Genomic DNA, 20,020 nt, shown 5'->3' on the forward strand with positions numbered 1-20,020 from the left:
TAAGATTTTAATCTAATGTTATGGTCAGCTAGTTCCTGGAAGAAGCTTTCTGTTATCTTTACTAGGTCTGGAATCGCTTATCTAAGGACCTTATCTTAAGTCCTTTTATCTACTTCCTGGGAGAGCAGGCTCATGAAATGTGACCTTTTACTTACAGGTAGAGGGCAGGGTCTGGAATTTGAGGTATTTAGGGCTTTTTTAAACTTCTGACTTCTTAGCTGCATTTTTTATTCTTTCAGTAAGATGGATTGAAAGGTAAAAGTTTTAAAGTTGCCCCCCTAGACACAAAGTTTAGAGCAGAAGAAAGAAACCGGTTAGGCCCTGGGATTGTATGTTCCAGGAAGCTTCTCCTAGGACCACAGAATGGGTAATTATGAAAGACCCCCGGAGTGGGGAGACCCTCACTCAAGTCTCCCCCCGAGAACTCATGTGAGACCGTCCTTGCTGTAATAAACATGAGGTTTATTGATAGGAACCAGTGCACTGGGGGTTGAGACTCATATCCCACGCTGGGGCAGTGGAGTTCGACCCCGAAAGGCTGGGAGAAAGGGTATTTAAAGGGAGAAACCACAACCTGAGGGGGCAGGGATGGTGTCATTGGAAAGTGTCGAGAATACTAATGAAAAATCACAAGGAGGAGCTTCTTGTTTCTCAAGATTGTTAAACTTTATGGTCCACCAGTTCCTGGGAGGAGCTTCCTGTTTCTCAAGATTATTCTCTAAGGGCCTTATCTTAAGTCCTTTTATCTAGTTCCTGGGAGAGCAGGCTCAAGAAATGTGACCTTTTACATACAGGTAGAGGGCAGGGTCTGGAATTTGAGGTATTTAGGACTTTTTTAAACTTCTGACTTCTTAGCTGCATTTTTTATTCTTTCATTTACATCTCTTTCATTTACGTTGGCCAGTTCAGCTTTCTCCCATGAACTAGCTGACAATGAAGTTAGATTAGAATCTTAGCAAACAGTCTTGAGAAGCAGGAAGCAGCTTCTCCCAGGAGCTAGCAGACCATAAAGTTGAACAGTCTTGAGAAACAGGGAGTTTCTCCTTGTGATTTTTCACTGGTATTCTTCACACTTCCAATGACGCCATCCCTGCCCCCTTGGGTTGTGCTTTCTCCCTTTAAATACCCTTTCTCCCAGCCTCTCGGGGTCAACTCCACTGCCCTTTCGTGGGATACGAGTCTCGACCCCAGTGCACTGGTTCCTATCGATAAACCTCATGTGAATACAGCAAGGACGGTCTCACGTGAGTTCTTGGGTGTGGGTCGAATCATCCTGAGACTTGAGTAAGGGTCTCCCCACTCCGGGGGTCTTTCAGATAAATTTGGAAAGCTATATGAAAGACTAGTGATACAATGTGGTGTCCTCATACAGTGGTATGTTATTTCACCATAAAAAGACATTAGAATATCTTATATATGTGTTATGACAAGACCTTTGACAACATTATACTAGTGAATGAGGATTACATGAAGGGACAGTTAATATGATTTTACTTAAATTAAGAGACATGATTCATGGACAAAGTGAAGTCAAGAGTACCAGAAGTACCTAGCAGATCTCAGGATTTAGTCAGTAAGTTCCCCTTCCTATACATTTTTTCCCTGGAAAAGGTATTTAATCTCAGTTCAGACCCTGAGAAAAGGGTTTGGATCCGTTTTCTGCCTGGACCAGTCAATATACAGATCAGAACTAAGGACTAAGCTAAGCAGGGAGTCCACATTCCTCCAGCCCCCAAGGACATCCAATTCAGTTCATTGTTCTTCCACTACTCCCAGTTGGTGCCTAGGTGTACAAAAGTCAGCCATCCCCATCTCCCCACTTCCCGCTGACCCTGGATGCGGCCTAATCGCAGGCCCAGGAATTCCCGAACCAGCTCTGGTCTCGCCCTTCATCTCAGACTGCTTTTCCCATCCCTGAGCAGTGCCTTGCCAATTCCCCTGAAGCCCAGCACCATCCAGGGAATGGCATGGGGAAACAACAGTGAAGAACTTCCTAGGTTCAGCATCCCTAGAGACTGTACCCAGCATCCCTAGAGACGGAAGCGCAGTCACGGACTGACAGATTCTCTGGCCAATCAGCGCGTCTATGAGGGACTGCCGGTCAGAAATGGGGCGGGTTTTTCTGTGAATCACGTTTGCTGGTTCCGCGCACTTGAGTAGCTTTAAGTGATTACGGTTTGCTGTACTTTGACCTCACTGCTGAGTTCTGAGGGAACTTAGGCAAGGCCTGAAGTTGCAACATGTTCAGGGTATGCTCACTGCCCACAAAGGTGAGGAGCGGGATCTGTTGTGGCGGGGCCTGTAGGTTTAAGCGGCGTGGGGTGTTAGCTCAATGGAAGCTGGATGCGGGAAGTTTGACCGCCTTTACCCCACGCTGCCGCCGGGCGGATGTCCGGCCGTGGGAAGCCGCCGGACACCGCTCTGGGGGTTGGGAAGCGCGATTTGAGCGCAGGACAGAACTAGAGTTGGCTCCGGGGTCCCCGGGGGGTTCAAGGAGGCCAGTGCCGTCTGATTCTCTGGCTCTTTGGCATCCAGGCACCGCCGGAGTGCCTCGGAAGAGCTAAGAATGGAATGGGGATCCACGGGAGAGACAAATAAAAATGGTAAATTAATGTTGGAACACCTGCATCTTTAGCCTTTTAGAAAACCGTTTCTGAGACGTTACGTTGTCACCTGGATGCAAGTCCCCTGTTCCACAGAGCGACGACCCTGCATTCCTTTTCATTAAACTTCCTAAATTCTTTAGTTAAAGGGCTGTACCACAAGAGCATTTTAAAATTATTCTTCTCAGTCGTGTAAAGAACCGTCCTCTGCAGTGAAAGGAAAGTACTTACATGGGGAGCGTGGCTTCTGCCTTCAAACTGAACAGGAAGAACAGTTTACTGTGTACCCTGCGGGGTGAAACAATGTAGACAAGAACTAGTTCACAGACTGAGTTTAAAGGGAGTCATCTGCAGGGGCCACCATTAGGAAAGAGGACCTGATGGGACAAAGTGAGTGATTTTGTAATTTCCCAGCATTTGTTAATTCATGCGTGTAAGTAGAAATTGTCCAGATCACTGTGTATACAAATGGAGAGGTTATGTTGAACCAAACTTTGTTGACCCAGTTAAGTCAGCTCAGATATTTGAATCAGGGGCTACTGGCTGTAGCTATGTGTGGCAGGTTACAGATCTCAGCAGCTAATATTGCACATAATGACAAGATCATAGTTTATCTCATTGATTCCATTTCCCCAGCAGGGAATGTCCTCATCTTCTTGAAAGTCACTATAGCTATGATTTGTTCCAATTTTATCTACCTTTTAAAGAAATGAGTTGTTAGCAACACTTTTTAAATTTCACTTTCTCAGAACATCACAGCTCTGTTCAACTATTTGTTCCTATTCTCCAATGTCTCTGGGGAATTAAGAATGTTACTCCTTTTTCTCAAGTCTTTGATTACTTTCCTCTCTTTAGGGGGATATCTTTAGCTCAGGCTTGCCTCTTACTTTGTAATGTCTTTCAACACCTGATCTGTTGCCCAGTACCTTGAAGAGAGTCTTGCAAGTCCTTCCAGGCTGAGCCCTGAGTCAGTAAGAAAAAAAAGAGACAATGGAATGAGTGTCCTCCCCCCCTCCCTGACTTTCTTGGGGAAATTATAAATAAAGAGGAATTTCAGTATGAATTGAGCATTTCATGAATTGAGGTCACTGACCAACTCTGAAGCTGCTGTAATTACAACAAAGAAATGAAGGGGGAAGAAGGAAGGAGGGAGCTAGCTTGTTTGGAAAGTATTTTCCATTATCACTGGGTTCTGATGTTAGCAGTGTTAGGTGATCAATAAAAGTCCAAACTTATTGGACTTTTATTTATAGTTGAAAACTTTAGGGGTACAGAAAATAAGGCAATCAAGAATCTAGATAAGGAGATGGATTAATTTTTTAGGGACTAAATATCTGTAGTTATACAAGTTCAACCAGCCGAGAAGGTCCTGGCATATTAGTGTGTCTGGGCCTAGTAGTGATGCTAATATTCTGATTTTACAGTACAGAATACTGTACTGTAAGAGGGAAAAGACATGAGTAATAACTGATGTGCTCTGGAGAACATATGTCTCCTACCTGGATAATTTTCCACCATGAATTCTATTTCAACCTTTTACAGTAAATTTTGAGATTATAATTAAATTATTTAACTTTTTACTTTGTACTATGGTTAAGTGTCAAACTCTGGCACAAATGACTAAAGCCCCTACCTAGCAAATGAAAGCTGGACAGGCTCTTGAGTTTTCACCCAAAATTCCTCAGTCCCTACCTGTTCCAGTCTGTGACTGACAAAACCAGCTTAGAGCCCACACGTTGGGCTGCACTTCTCCAAGCTGCGCTTCCTTACCCTAATTTGTTACATCTCTCATCTATCATTTAACAACCTCATTTCTTCCACTGGCTTTTTTCTCCTCTCCTCCCTCTCTTCACATGGCCCCTGTTCCTGTTCACTTTGGACTCTTATCAGATGTCCCTGCCTTTATGTCTACTCTCCCCTTTGTGCTCTTAGTAAACTTTCTACTCCACCATATTTAGGAGCAACCATGTTCCCTTTTTATTTCTTTTTCAATTCATCTCCTATTAATTCTTACTTGCTTTCCTATTCATGACTCTTCTTACTTCTATGATTCTTACTTTTTGAAGTTGACTGATGTTTGCATGCTGGACTTCCCAAGACATGACATAGAGATGCTGCACTGGATATTGAGCATGTAATGAAAGATGTACACAAAAGACCCTGCAACTTAGATGATGAATAGTTACCCCTGGAAAGTGGAAGATTCCATGAAAATAAAAGTGTACAGGACTAAGGTTGAGTCTGCCCCTGCAGTAAAAGGTAGGATCTGGGAAGGCCTCTTTTTTCTGACTCATGTGAACTCTAATCCTCCAGCAGGGAAGACGATACTGTCTTATGTCCAGGTGAGGAGTTCACACTATTGAGGGATGTGGGCAAGTCCAGAAATTAGGAGCACCAGTGGGTAGTAGCTTACAGGTTCTTTCTTGGATTGTCCTTTGATGCAATTCCAGGAGGCTGCAAGGGAGGCCTTAAAGCTGTTCCATAGGGTGTGGGGGAAGGAAGGTGATGCAAAAGTCACATTGAATTATTTTTGCAGATGTTCTGAAGTTTAGGTGCTTTTAATTTTTACACACTTGTGCTGATAGATAACTTCAGTCAGGGTCACATTTAAGGGACTTTTCCCTTATATAACATCCCTATAATCAGTGCCCTATTTTTCAAGAAACAGCATACAATGAGAGCAGAAGCAGTGCTAGGCTGACTCTCCCATCTGATTTAAATCTGTAATGACACTGTGATTTGTTACATGGATGTAAGAGCTTCAGCCTTCTGTCTACATTAAACGATAAATAAAAACGAGGGGAGAAAAAACACAGAATCTAGCTAAAGCCTTCACATTCAATGGGTTATTACAATGTTTTCTTAGTGGCTATGTGGAGAAGATAATGTAAGCATCAAGCTTTTTACAACCAGAGTTGTCAGATCAGTGAGAATCCAATAGTTACTACAGTATACTGTAAAAATCCAAATTTGATTAGGATGGAAACAGAACTTTCTGCCCATGAGTCACAGGTTGTAGTGCATGAAAAATTATAAAGAGGTTAAGAAACAGACTGAATTGTTTTCGTCTGAATTTAAATAATGTCAATTAATGATTGTTGAGTGAAAATGTAATATCTTTGACAAGTCACTCATTTGTTTGTTTTTATCTTGGTAAATAACCAGCCTTAGATGGTTACACATGCATTCGTGTGTGTGTGTGTGTGTGTGTGTGTGTGTGTGTGTGTGTGTGTGTGTACTTACTGAGAGTAAAACTTATGAATACAGAGATCTACACTGAACCTATGACTGGGCTTGGGCTTGGCATGAACTCTTCTGTGATGTTCATCCTCTTCAGAAACAGAACTGTATCTGTCAAAATTATACTTTTCTTGTCTTCACTAATTTGCTTTTCTTTCTTCATTATTTTTCCTCTTCCTTTTGCGTTTTCATTCAAGAAATAGTATATTAATTTTTTCATTGAAAATAGATCTCTTCTCTTATATAATATATCAGTACCACTGTTACTCCTCCCTACACTCCTTCCAGTTTTACCTCCTCCTTTCATACTTTCCTCTCTCCAAGATCTCCACCCCGTATGTTTTACCTTTAAAAGAGAGCAGATTTCAGAGAGCAAACTCAAGCAGAGCAAGTAAAATAGAAAAGACATGTTGAAAGTCCTCAATGTGAAGCTGGGCATGGTAGGCAAACAGGAAGAAAAGAGCATCAAGCTCAAGGAAAGGAACAGAGCCATACATCCAGTGTTAGCATTACCACAAGTCACCAAGCTAATCATCATAGCACATAAAGGAGGACGTGACTGAGACCCATGCAAACCCCCCTTTTCACTTAAGTGTCTGTGAGGATCTTGAAACCCCAGGCAGTGTAAGGACTGGGTTCCCTCTGATGCCCAGCTCCTCAAATTAAACCAAATATTAGTTAGCCACTCAAAAAACTCATTACCCCCTTGTCTCAGCACAGTTGCAGGCAAGAGAAAGTCAGTGAGGGATGGTATAGCTTGTATTATGTCCAGAATTACGTTTCTGTGGCTTGTAGAGTACCCTCACCCCACAAAGAGACTAGAACATAGGGGTGAAGGCCCCAAGCCTGCACCCCCTTTATTTTTACATTTAGTGAGCTGTGTGAATGTTGTCCAATACAATGTGGCCCTGTGGTCAGATTACAGAGAGCAAAATGTTTTTCTTGGAATCGGCATGGATAGTTTAGACAGCTCCTTGGCTTACACCACAGTGAACTGTAAATCTGTTCCAATACCAGACCTTGCTAGGTATAAAGATGGGCACTTCAGACTCTGTCCTTCATTAATAGCAGTGGTCCCTAGAGTCACCCTCTGAATTCCGTGGGAGTTGCCAGTGCCTTAAATTCCTGTAGTAATCTGCCCATGCTCTCTAATTCCAGCTCGTTCTCCATGCACTTCCTCTCTTCCTCTGTCTCCTCTCCAAATGATCCCTATCGCTTCTTTGCCCATTTAACACAGTCCACCCATAGAGTCTCTTCTATTTGCCGTTTTCTCTGATTTTTTAGTCCCTTTGACATTTTGATATAGGAGGCATATTGGAGGGTTTATTGATTTTTTTTGTTTTTTTTTTTTTTGTTTGTTTGTTTTTGTTTTTTAGTTAATCTTGTATCAAGTGTTTTATTTTTTTTTTAAGATTTATTCATTTATTATATATAAGTACACTGTAGCTATCTTCAGATACATCAGAAGAGGGCATCGGATCTCTTTATAGATGGTTGTGAACCACCATGTGGTTGCTGGGAATTGAACTCATGACCTCTGGAAGAGCAGTCGGGTGCTCTTAACCGCTAAGCCATCTCTCCAGCCCCCTGTATCAAGTGTTTTAAAGCTGTACAAAATGGTAGTAGAATTTTTAGGGTCACTGATGTATATTATCATAACATTTATCAATTAGGATATTTAGATTTCTTACTCTCCAAATTATATCCCCTTGATATCCTTCCATTGTCTCATTGTTGTAGGTGGAACTGCATGCCATATATTGAATAAATATAGAGACTGGTCAGCCTTGCCTTGTTCCTCATTTTAAGGAATTCTTTTGACTTAATCTACATTTAATTTGATGTTGGGTATAGGCTTGCAGTAAATTTTAATTATTACATTTGTTTTTATCTCTTATATCCCAAAAGATTTTTTAAACAATTTTGTATTAGATATTTTTTATTTACATTTCAAATGTTATCACCTTTCCTGGTTTCCTGTCCATAAACCCCCTATCTTATCCCTCCTCCCCCTTCTTCTATGAGGGTGTTCTCCCACCCATCTACCCACCTCTTCCCACCTCTCTGCCCTGACATTCCCCTACACTGGGGGATCCAGCCTTGGCAGGACCAAGGGCTTCTTCTTCCACTGGTGCCCAACAAGGCCATCCTCTGCTACACATGTAGCTGGAGCCATGATCCTGTCCATCTGTAGTCTTTGGGTAATGGTTTTAGTCCCTGGGAGCCCTGGTTGGTTGATATTGTTCTTCTTATGGGGTTCTGAGCCCCTTCAGATCCTTCATTCCTTTCTCTCACTGCTCCAATGGGGCATTTTGAGTATTGGAATTGAGGAAATGTACTAAGGTGCCCAGATTGAACACTAAATTTTATGGTGCTAGTTCTCTCTCTCTCTCTCTCTCTCTCTCTCTCTCTCTCTCTCTCTCTCTCCATATATATATATGTGTGTGTGTGTGTGTGTGTGTGTGTGTGTGTCTCCTTCTGTCTCTCCTCCTAAAAGAATTTTATTCATGAATATATTTGTACAAATATTTTGCTCACGTGCATGGTTTTGTCCTACCCTGTTCATGCATGTGAGGCAGACAGGTAAGGAGGCTGTGTAAAAACCTTAGAACTTGAGTTACAGATAGTGAGCTGCTTATATACTGGGAATGAAAGCTGGATGCTCCTGAAGAACATTCTGTTTTCTTAATTTTTCAGGTATTTTCCCCCCATATTTTCTTATACCTGATGTTCTGTCCAAAGCACTCTAGGTCACTTGCAGAACAAACTTCTGTTCATGTGTTCCTTTATCAAATAGGGAAGGGAACCATGGTAAGAGATGAGAATAAAAACCTGGCACAGACTGACTTTGCAACCTGGTATAGAAATGGGGGAGTCTAATTCCAGCCAATCATTGCCATAATATTTTTTTTTCCCCAGGGCTGGGAACTGAACCCAGGACCTTGCGCTTCCTAGGTAAGCGCTCTACCACTGAGCCAAATCTCCAACCCCCATTGCCTTAATATTTAAAATACAGTACAATTAAGGGAAATATATCCAGGCAACTATCAGTCAAATTCTAGGTACACAATATACTTTATGTTTTGACTACATAGAAACCATTTTATGAGGTACACATACTACAAGAATAGGTTCTATTTTGAAATGACCTAGAATTTAGTATAATCTCTGACAAAAGGCACAGAGGTAAAAAACATTTCCCCTAAGGTTGATAAACAGTCTAGGGAAGGAGGGGCATGGAATAATTGTTCAGCAGAAGTTGGATAATATCTACCTCTACAGCTAACTGTAGGTAAAGTTTGCCTTCAAAAAGGAAAGAGGAAGGGTGGGACAGCACGTTGTGGGTGGTGCCATCCCTGGGCTGGTAGACTTGGGTTCTATAAAAAAGCAAGTTGAGAAACCCAGGGGAAGCAAGCCAGTAAGTAACATCTCTCCATGGCCTCTGCATTAGCTCCTGCCTCCTGACCTGCTTGAATTCCTGTACTGATTTCCCTTGGTGATGAACAGGAATGGAGAAGTGTAATCTCCATAAACCCTTTTCTCTACGATTACTTCTTGGTCATGATGTTTGTGCAGGAATAGAAGCCCTGACAGTGACAGCTGATAAGCAGTCTACATTCTCGGTGTCATTTACTTTATTTTCAGCTAACATACCAAGCTACAAGATGAAAATTCCACAGTCATTTCTGCCTATCATTTTTATGATTTAAATATATTTCTTTATGACTTTGAACTAAAATGCCCATAAATATGTCTGTTTTTACACTGTGACCATGTTGAGACAAGGACTAGTAGCAGGCAACCCTTTATGTGAACATAACCAGAATCCGTATTGAAAATTTCAGTGCTTCTTTTATTTAATAAAATCATTGTTTGGAAATGAATCCCAAGCTCTCCTTGCCTGACAAAATAAAGAGGGAATCTTCCTCAGCTCTTCGTTCTTGCCTGTTGAGCTGGTTATTTTGAGAATCAAGTTGACTGCATATGGAATTAGCTAAAGCCAGAGAATTGAGTGCTGTGGGTGTTTTAGTTTCAGTATAGCTTATGAAGTGGGAAACAGTTCTATATTCTATATCCTGAAGCCTTGCACATTTTAAGATCCATGTCAATGAGGTGCTTTTCCTCTGTCTACCTAGTGCTGGTATTAAGCTAATATAGCCAGCTCGCTCTTCCTTTTTTTTTTTTTTTTCTTTCCTTACTTGACATAAATATATATGTATATTTTAATTTATTCACTTTTCATCCTGCTACTACCTCCATCACGCTCTCCCTCCATCTTCCCCTCAACACCTCCTATCATCTTCTCCTGTGAGTGGGTAGACACTCCCTGGTCATTACCCCATCCATAGCACATTAGTTCTACGCTATGGTAGGCACTTCTTTTGGCACTTAGGCCTGATAAGTCTGCCCTACTGAAAGAAAAAAGTATCTCATATACAGGCAACAGCTTTTGGCATAGCCCCTATTGCAGTTGTTTGGGACCCAATGAAGGCCCAGCTGCACATCTACTCCATATGAGCAGGGAGTCATAGGTCCAGCCCCTGGGTATTCCTTGGTCATTGGTTAAAACTGTGAGAACACAAAGCGCTGAGGTTGGGTGATTCTCTTGATTTTCCTGTGGAGTTCCTCTCCCCTGAGAGGCCCACAATTCTTCCTCCAATTTTTCATAAGAGTCCCCAAGGTCCATCAACTGTTTGGCTAGGGATGTCTGTATCTGTGTAAGTCAGGTGCTGGGTAAAACTTCTCAGAGGATAACATGCTCCTGTCTGAAGGCTTATCAGAGTATCATTAATAGTATTAGGGATTGATGCTTGTCCGTGGAATGGATCTCAATATGGCCTGGTTATTGGATGGCAATTCCCTGAGTCTCTCCTCCATTCTCCATGCATGCATATGTTGTAGACAGGATACATTTTGGGTTGACATTATTGTGAGTAGGTTGGTCTCCCTATTGCACTACTGGGGTTCCTGCCTGGCTACAGAAGGTATCCTCTTTAGGTTGTTATCCCCAATGTAGTGAGCTACAGCTAAGGTCACCCACATTGCTTCTTGATTGCCTCAGTTATCCTATGGAGATGTTCCTCACCTCCTTGCCCCTGTCAGTTGCAGATTTATAGTCATTTTCTGGCCATCCAGCCATTTCTCCTGTCCTTCCTGAACCCCCATTCTCCTTCCCATTCCCTCTCCATTCCAGGTCCTCACCTCCACATTCCTCTCATTACTGTTTTATTCCTTCCTCTGTGTCTGTGGAGTATAGCATGGTACCTGTATGATATAGTGAGTGTTGACTAATAAGTGAGTCCATACCATGCATGTCCATCCTATGGGGACCGGATTACCACACTCAGGATTATGTCATCAAGTTCCTTCCATTTCCCTGCAAAATTTATGATGTCCATGTTTTTTAATAGTGAATAGTAATCTGTTGTGTAGACGTACTGCATTTTCTTTATTCATTCTTCACTCAAGGTACAGCTAGGTTGTTTCCTGTTTCCAGCAGGTAGGATAAAGCTCTAGGAATTTAGCCTAGCAAATCTTTGATAAAATCCAATACCCCTTCATGTTCAAGGTATTAGAGAATTCTGATGTAAACATATTCATACCATTTAAATCAAGACAATAGCCAATATCAAGCTAAATGGAGAGAACCTTAAAGCAATTCCACTGTAATCAGGACAAAACAAGGCTGCCTTCTTTCTCCCTATCTATTCAATAGAGTACTTGAATTTTTAGGGAGAGAAATAGAAAAAAAAAATTAAATGAGATCAAGGAGATAAAAATTGGAAAGGAAGAATTCAAAGTAGAGTTGTTTACTAATGATCTGATAGTATAAGTGAGTGACCCCCAAAATTCTATCTCAGAGTTACTGCAGGTGATCCACACCATCAGCAATGTCATGGATACAAAATTAACTTTACAAAACAGTAGGCCTCCTTTATATAAATGATAACTGGGCCAAGGAAGTAATAAGAGAAGCAACATACTTTACATTAGCCACTACTAATATAAGTAATCTTTTTGTAACTATCCCAGCAAGTGAAAGATCTCTCTGATAAGCATTTCAAATCCCTGAAGAATGAAATTGAAAAAGATTTTAAAGGAAGTAAACATCTTCCATGCTCATGAATATATAGGATTTGTAATAAAAATGGCCATCTTACCAAAGGCTCGGTGCTTTTGTAGTCAGTAATTATTTATACAACATCTATGATGTGTGCTTAGCATTGTTATTCTATTTACTGGTCTCTTTAGGTCTCTCAAGTAGCATTTCCCTTGCAAGGGTATATCTTATTCAAAAGGTGAGGAAGTGAGAGTTTTGAACCTTATCATTCAGTACAAATTTTCGAACATTAAATAAGTGGGGAAAACGCCAGAATGGTGTGAATATATGGTCAGTGAAATATACATGCTCAATATGTAAACATGCTTTGTTTTGTACACATGAATGTTATATTTGAGAAGGCAGTGACATATGATGATGTGCATGTGACCTTTACTCGGGAAGAATGGGCTTTGCTAGATCCTTCCCAGAAGAGTCTCTACAAAGATGTGATGCTGGAGACCTACAGGAACCTCACTGCTATAGGTAAGAATTTTATTGTTTCAATTTTTTTAAATAGGGGGGCAACTGTTTTTGTTTGTTTGCTTCATTGCTTTCAATTGAGAAGTAGGGAGAATGAGGTGAATTAATTAGGCCTGGTTCTAAGGTTCACTTAAGATAGTACCTAAAATATTCCCTAAATTCCAATAATTTGTCATACATTTTTCTGGTACTGTGTTTTAGGCTATTACTGGGAAGACGACAGTATTGAAGAAGATTGTCAAAATTCTAGAAGACATGGAAGGTAATTTTTTAGTGCATTCTGATCCAAATATGCCCCTCAAGAAATCTTAATGTTTTCTTGAAGTTTTAGTTAAGAGCCTCACCCTAAATCAGCAGAGCTTTAAGGATATTGGTTATTAAATTCTTACAAATGCATGTGTTTCTGTGTCGATTTGTGTTTGCAAGGCATTCCTTTAAGATAGAATACATGGAAAGAATGCCTTAACAAGTAGTAGGATTTCAATTTCAGAGCTACTTTAGAGCTCTTTTTTTTTTTCTCCTTTTCTTTTTTTTGGGGGGGGGAGGGGGCTGGGGACTGAACCCAGGGCCTTGCACTTGCTAGGCAAGCGCTCTACCACTGAGCTAAATCCCCACCCCTACTTTAGAGCTCTTTAGAGCTACTCTGTCTAAATGTCAGTTTGTTTAGTCTTATAACACTGAGACATAGAAGCAGTGTATGTACACTTTGAACATAGGATGCTTATGTATATGAAACGTTTGAATAAGGAAATAGTTCATAGTAAAGCAGATGTTACTCATTTACTTGTAATAAGCTACTTAAAATTAGTGAGGGGGCAGTTCAAGAAGTTTAAAAAAGATGTAGAGAAAACTTAATCAAAATACCACATGTCTATGAAGAGCAAAAAGTCTCAAAGTGTGTGAATGCAATGTGGATACATTGTATTTCTTATTCTTCCTTTTGTTGGTATATTATAAGTGACAGATATATAATTATATCTATCTTTATCAAAGTAAATCTATCTCTGTCTCTTATGTATTCACCAATCTATTTATGTACCTATTTATGTATATATCTATTCATCTATCTATCTATCTTATCTCTTTATCTATTCTATGTAAAGAATACAGCACTATTCCTAGTCGATATTGACAGAAGCACTTTATCTCTGTCCCAGTACAAAGTGAAGATAAGTAGTTTTCTCCACTTAATGTAAATTTATTGAACTGGATAACATTTTACAATTAATTGATTTTCCAGTTTTATTATGCATACATCAACAACCTCAAACTGCAGAAAATTCTGATGAGTATTAGTAATGTAGAAATTTTCTGGGGTTGGGGATTTAGCTCAGTGGTAGAGCACTTGCCTAGCAAGCACAAGGCCCTGGGTTCGGTCCTCAGCTCTAAAAACAACAAAAAAAAAAAAAAAAAAAAAAAAAAAAAAAAAAAAAAAAAAAAAAAAAAAAAAAGAAGGAAAGAAAATTTCTGTGCATCTTGGTTCAAGTTGCAAATGTGGAATGGTCTACAAAATAGAAAAATTTATGAATGCAATCTTGAGGTAAAACTGATTTCTAGCAGTTTTGTTCACATATTTATGTGAAGAAGCCTACATAGGAAAAGACTGATATAAGTGTGAGGCATGTAATCAATGCTCTTACCATCACAGCAAACATGTAAACTGAATGAAAATGAGGGAGAACACCATGGATATAAATAAAGTGAGAAACACTTAATATATCTGATTCTTCTTTACATTTATTAAACACTGTAAATTCTATTCATACAGATAAAAATATTCATTAGTATACTGAATGGAGTAAATTTTCCTTATGTGCCTGTTACATACACAAGGATGACATAATATTGTAGAGAAACTCTGAATACATGCACTCTGATAATGATATTCTATATCATAGGCATCTTCAGTGGAATGAAGGAATTCACACGGGAGAGAAAACCTATGAAGGTGTGCAATACAAAGAAGGGTTTGCAAGTGTCAGTGATCTTCATACAATTAAAAGAACACTTACTGGAGACTTTGTATACTATAGTACTGTTCAGGTAAACAGAAAAGCACAAACAGGAGAGAAACCTGATGGATTTAACCAATGTGATAATACCTTTGTATGCAACAACCATCTGAGATTCCATAAAAAACATAATACTGGAGAGAAACACTACACATGTGACCAATGTTGTAAAGCTTTTGCACAGATCAGTAGTCTTCAAAGGCATAAAAAAACACATACTGGAGAGAAACCCTATGCATGTAACCAATGTGGCAAAGCCCTTGCACAATGTGGCCATCTTCAAAACCATACAAAACCTCATACTGGAGAAAAGCCCTATGAATGTAACCAATGTGGTAAAGTCTTTTCATGGCAAAACTCTCTGCAAAACCATAAAAAAACACATACTGAAGAGAAGCCCTACGAATGTAACCAATGCAGCAAAGCCTTTTCTCAATACGGCCATCTTCAAAGACATAAAAGAACACATACTGGAGGAAAGTCCCATGAATGTAACCAATGTGGTAAAACCTTTGCTTATCGTAGTCGTCTTCGAAACCATACAAGAACTCATACTGGAGAGAAGCCCTATGAATGTAACCAATGTGGTAAAGCCTTTTCATGGCACAACACTCTGCAAATCCATAAAAGAACACATACTGGAGAGAAGCCCTATACATGTAACCAATGTGGCAAAGCCTTTTTTCATGGTACAACATCTGCAAATCCATAAAAGAACACATACTGGAGAGAAGCCCTATGAGTGTAACCAATGTGGTAAAGCCTTTGCTTGTCATAGCAATCTTCGAAGCCATACAAGAACTCATACTGGAGAGAAGCCCTATGAATGTAACCAATGTGGTAAAGTCTTTTCATGGTACAACACTCTGCAAATCCATAAAATAAAACATACGGGAGAGAAGCCCTATAAATGTAACCAATGTGATAAAGCCTTTACTTATCGTAGCTATCTTCAAAACCATACAAGAATTCATACTGGAGAGAAGCCCTATAAATGTAACCATTGTGGTAAAGTCTTTAAATGGTGCAGCACTCTGCAAAGCCATAAAAGAACACATATTGGAGAGAAGCCCTATGAGTGTAACCAATGTGGTAAAGCCTTTGCTTGTCATAAATATCTTCAAAACCATACAAGAACTCATACTGGAGAGAAGCCCTATGAATGTAACCAATGTGGTAAAGCCTTTGTTCATCACAGCCATCTTCAAAGCCATAAAAGAACACATACTGGAGAGAAGCCCTATGAATGTAACCAATGTGGTAAAGCCTTTGCTCATCACAGCCATCTTCAAAGTCATCAAAGAACACATACTGGAGAGAAGCCCTATGAATGTAACCATTGTGGTAAAGTCTTTACATGGCACAGCACTCTGCAAAGACATAAAAGAACACATCTTCAAAGCCATAAAAGAACACATACTGGAGAGAAGCCCTAGGAATGTAACCAAGCACTCTGCCTGTAAGCAACATGGCATAGCCTTTGCACAAAACAGAAATCTTCAATGGCATAAAACCATCACATACACCAAGAATTTCTGTGAATGCAAACGACATGATAAAGCTTTTGCATTTCTGAAAAGCCATAAAAGAACTCATACTGGAGAGAAGCGGAGTGCATTTACCTAATGTGGCAAAACCTGTGCACGCAAAAGAATTCTTGAAAGGCATAAAAAAAAAAAAATCACATACTGCTGAGAATTTTTGTGAATGTAACTAATGTAATAAACCCTTTACAGATTACAGTGATCTTCAAAGGCATAAAAGAACATTCTACAGAGAAGCCCAATTAACTTAACCTATATTGTAAATATTTTTCCTTTCACAGTCAGCATCAAAGTCATAAAAGAACACATACTAGAGAAAAACCCTTGGTAAATCTTTTGAACAGAATAGTGAGTTTAGAGTCAAAAGAACAGATTCTATACTATAAAGAACTCTTTTGAATATAATTAATATGGTGAAGCCTATGTATGTTAACGGCCATTCGCAACGTCATAAAATATAACATGATGTACAGAAGTCCTATGAATGTAAGGGATCTGGTAAAGCCATTGTACACAACTGTGATCTTCAAAGGCATAAATGAATACATCCTAGAGAGAAGCCCTTTAAATATAATCAATGCTGTAAAGCATTTGCTCATTATGGTGGTCTTCAAAAAAATTCCAAATGACAACATGCAGTGAGCCCCTATGCATATATCAACTTGATAAAGCCTTTGCATATCAGAGTCAACTTCTAATGCATGAAAGGATTCATATAGGAGAGACACAGTGAGTTTCTGTGTCTGACTCTTTTGCCTGAACTTGCAGTGCTTTTCCAACTAGTTAATTACCTTCCCTAGCTTTGATAGGATTTATGCCTATTCTTATTTTCACATGTGATGTGGTGTTCAGTTGCTATCCCCGGGATCCTGCTCCTTTTCTTTTTTTTTAATCAAAATGGCAGAGTTGTGGATCTGGGTATGATTGTAGGTTGGGAGAGTCATAGAAAAGTGTTCAGAGGGTGACCCAACCCAGGAACAAAACCTTTAGCCTATAATCTTTCCTACTTGAAAGATGTGCTGGTGTGATGGTAACACAGAAGTTGTTGCATTGCCAATAATTGACTGGTTTACTTTGAAACCCATGACAGAAGAAGGAGCCTGTAACTGACATGTCTCACTGTTAAAATTTGGGGACTTATCCAGCTGCAGGAACAGTGCTTAGAAGAGCCAAGATTTTATTACATGTATTAGCAGCCAGTTTCTGCTTCTGATGTGTTAAATAAGTTAGCCATTTTCCAGAGCTTATTCGAGATTTCACAATCTAGAAATAAATGATCAAGTGTTTGTAAATTATTTCATTCTACTTCATGATATGTAACTTATCCTGCCCTACATTTTTTTCCTCTGTACTTGGTTAAATGATTTCTGTGCTTTTAATGACAATGCTGGACTCCTTTGGAAAATCATCAGAGTAGGATACTATATAGTAAGAAACAAATTTATAACTGATATTACCTCCTGATATTCTATTCCTCAGCTCTTTTGTCTGAACTTATTTCTTTCTTTGTGTTTTGTTTCTATTAGTATTTTGCTTGATATAAATCTGTGCACTGCATGACAGGAGTTACAGATCAACTAGAAATTCTGTTGCAGAATGGCATGAGCCACCATATAAGTACTAGAACTGAGGTAGTGTCCTCCAGAGAAGCAGTCGTTATGGATAATCTCTGAGCTACCAGTCCACAATAATAAAACATACAGTGAATACTAGAATTCCCTTGAAATAATATAGTATGTCTGCCCCGTCCCGCAGGGCAGTCAACCAGGGTCTGGGGTCAACTTAGGAGAGAATGGAGGACAAGAAATCCCAAGAATGGACAGCAAGTCAAGAGGTCTGATCAAGCTGACAATTTTTAATTTTTCTCAGGCAGAAGATATACTGGTAGAAGCAAAATGTAGGTAGGGGTTAACCACAAAGGATTGGGCCTGGCTCGATGACCAAGATATTGGCTGGGTAAATTGGCCAGTGGGGGAAACAGTAGGGTGGGTTGCTTAGTGATCCTGACCACTAGTGTCAAGCAACCTGACCACAGTGCTAAGCAACCTGACAACCAGATTCATTCTATCTATTGAGTTCAAGCAGAACTGCAGGTGCTGTCTTAGGTATGGCTCCTTTGATCTAACATAAGGCTAAAATACAATTGCTTTTTAACATGAAGGCTGCTACCACCATCTTATGGCTGCTCCCAACTTTTGTCAATATGTTTAAATGCATGTGACAAAATTGCCTAGATTCACATTGTACTATGTGCCTCCCAAAGTTGTCGATTTTGTGATGAATACTGGGTAAATGAGTACTATCAACCTCCATAGGTGGTGGGATTATGAGATGGTACAACCACTCTGGAAAAAAGTCTGAAGATTCCTCAGAAATGTTGGACATAGGAATACCTGAGGACCCAGCTATACCACTCCTGGGCATATATCCAAAAGATGCTCCAACATATAGCAAGGACACGTGCTCCACTATGTTCATAGCAGCCTTATTTATAATAGCCAGAAGCTGGAAAGAACCCAGATGTCCTTCAACAGAGGAATGGAAACAGAAAATGTGGTAGATCTACACGATGAAGTACTACTCAGCAACTAAAAACAATGACTTCATGAAATTCATAGGCAAATGGATGTAACTAGAAAATATCTTGAGTGAGGTAACAAAAATCTCACACACACACACAAACCTACACACATGGTATGCACTCAATGGTAAATGTATATTAGCCCAAAATCTCAAATTGCCTCAAATTCACAGACCACATGAAGCTCAAGAAGGATGACAAAAGTATGGGTGATTCAGTCCTTCTTGAATGGGGGAGCAAAAATATTCATAGGAGGAAATACGGAGACAAAGTTTGGAGCAGAGACTGAAGGAATGACCATTCAGATCCCACCCTATCTGGGGATCCAGCCTATATACTATCCAGCCAAGAAACCGAGACAATATTGCTGATGCCATGAAGTCCATGCTGACAGGAGCCTGATATAGCTGTCTCCTGAAAGGTTCTGCCAGGGCATGGAAAATAGTGAGGAAATACTCTCAGCCAACCACTGAACATAGAATATTGGGGTACCCACTGGAGAAGTGGTTTGCAATCCCATAAGAACAACACTATGAACCAACCAGAGCTCTCAGAGACTAAACCACCATCCAAAGAGTACACATGAACAGACCCATGGCTCCAGCTGCATATGTAGCAAAGGATGGCCTTGTTGGGTATCAATGGGAGGAGAAGTCCTTGTTCCTGTCAAGGCTGGAACCCCCCCAGTGTAGAGGAATGTCAGGGCAGGGAGGCAGGAATGGGTGGGTTGTTGCAGAGTGGTAACACCATCTTAGAAGAAGGGGTTGAGGGGGGATGGGTTTGGGCAGTTATGGACTGCAAACTGGGAAAGGGGATAACATTTCAAATGTAAATATAATATTCAATAAAAAAATTTAAAAAAATCTCACTCTGGAAAAATCAGTTTTCATAATTTAAATTGTTGGAAAAACACTTTCATTGGTAAATCATGAAGCTGTATTTCCTTTGTTTATCAAGGAACAGTGCTTAAATTAACTGTTCTTAATTATGCAAGTTAAGTCTTTCTTGCATAGATTTCTTCCTGCAATACTTTCTTTATGTTAATAATGGAAATATTTCTAAATATTTGTTTCTTTAAAAGAGTTTTTGTTTTTATTGATAAATCTCATTAGCAGACTATCAATTTTTTTACTAGGGTCAACTTTCAAATTGTGAATACTACTACCTTTTCTCCTGTTTACCTAAGGTTCCCTACGTGTCTACATTTTCTAAAGTTGAATATCATGCAGTACAGTCAGGTCTCCAGTATTGTTTTTCTTTCACCAATACCCACAGAAATTCTAATGTGGCAGCAAATTTTTGTAAAGGGGAAGGTATAGAAGAGGATCCTTTGAACTCAGTGGGAAGCCAGTCTGGCTGTACATGGAGCTTCAGATTTAACAGGAGAAATTGACTGTCTTTGTAGACAAGCAGGGCTTCTGTGTAGGGATTGGGTTACATGTATGTGAGTTGTTGGC

General features: G+C 39.8%; 1 protein-coding gene across 1 annotated transcript; it reads left to right on the forward strand.

Annotated features, from left to right (window-relative positions):
• Window positions 1-2,153: 2,153 nt before the first annotated feature.
• On the forward strand, window positions 2,154-18,396 carry LOC116912743 (zinc finger protein 431-like). Its single transcript, XM_032916887.1, is given in 5 exon segments — window positions 2,154-2,270; window positions 12,306-12,429; window positions 12,628-12,688; window positions 14,325-15,117; window positions 15,119-18,396. Coding segments are annotated over 5 exon segments (1,764 nt in total). The 5' UTR covers window positions 2,154-2,240; the 3' UTR covers window positions 15,875-18,396.
• Window positions 18,397-20,020: the final 1,624 nt, after the last annotated feature.

This window comes from Rattus rattus, chromosome 11 (assembly GCF_011064425.1).
Source record: "Rattus rattus isolate New Zealand chromosome 11, Rrattus_CSIRO_v1, whole genome shotgun sequence".
NCBI classification, from domain to species: Eukaryota; Metazoa; Chordata; class Mammalia; order Rodentia; family Muridae; genus Rattus; species Rattus rattus.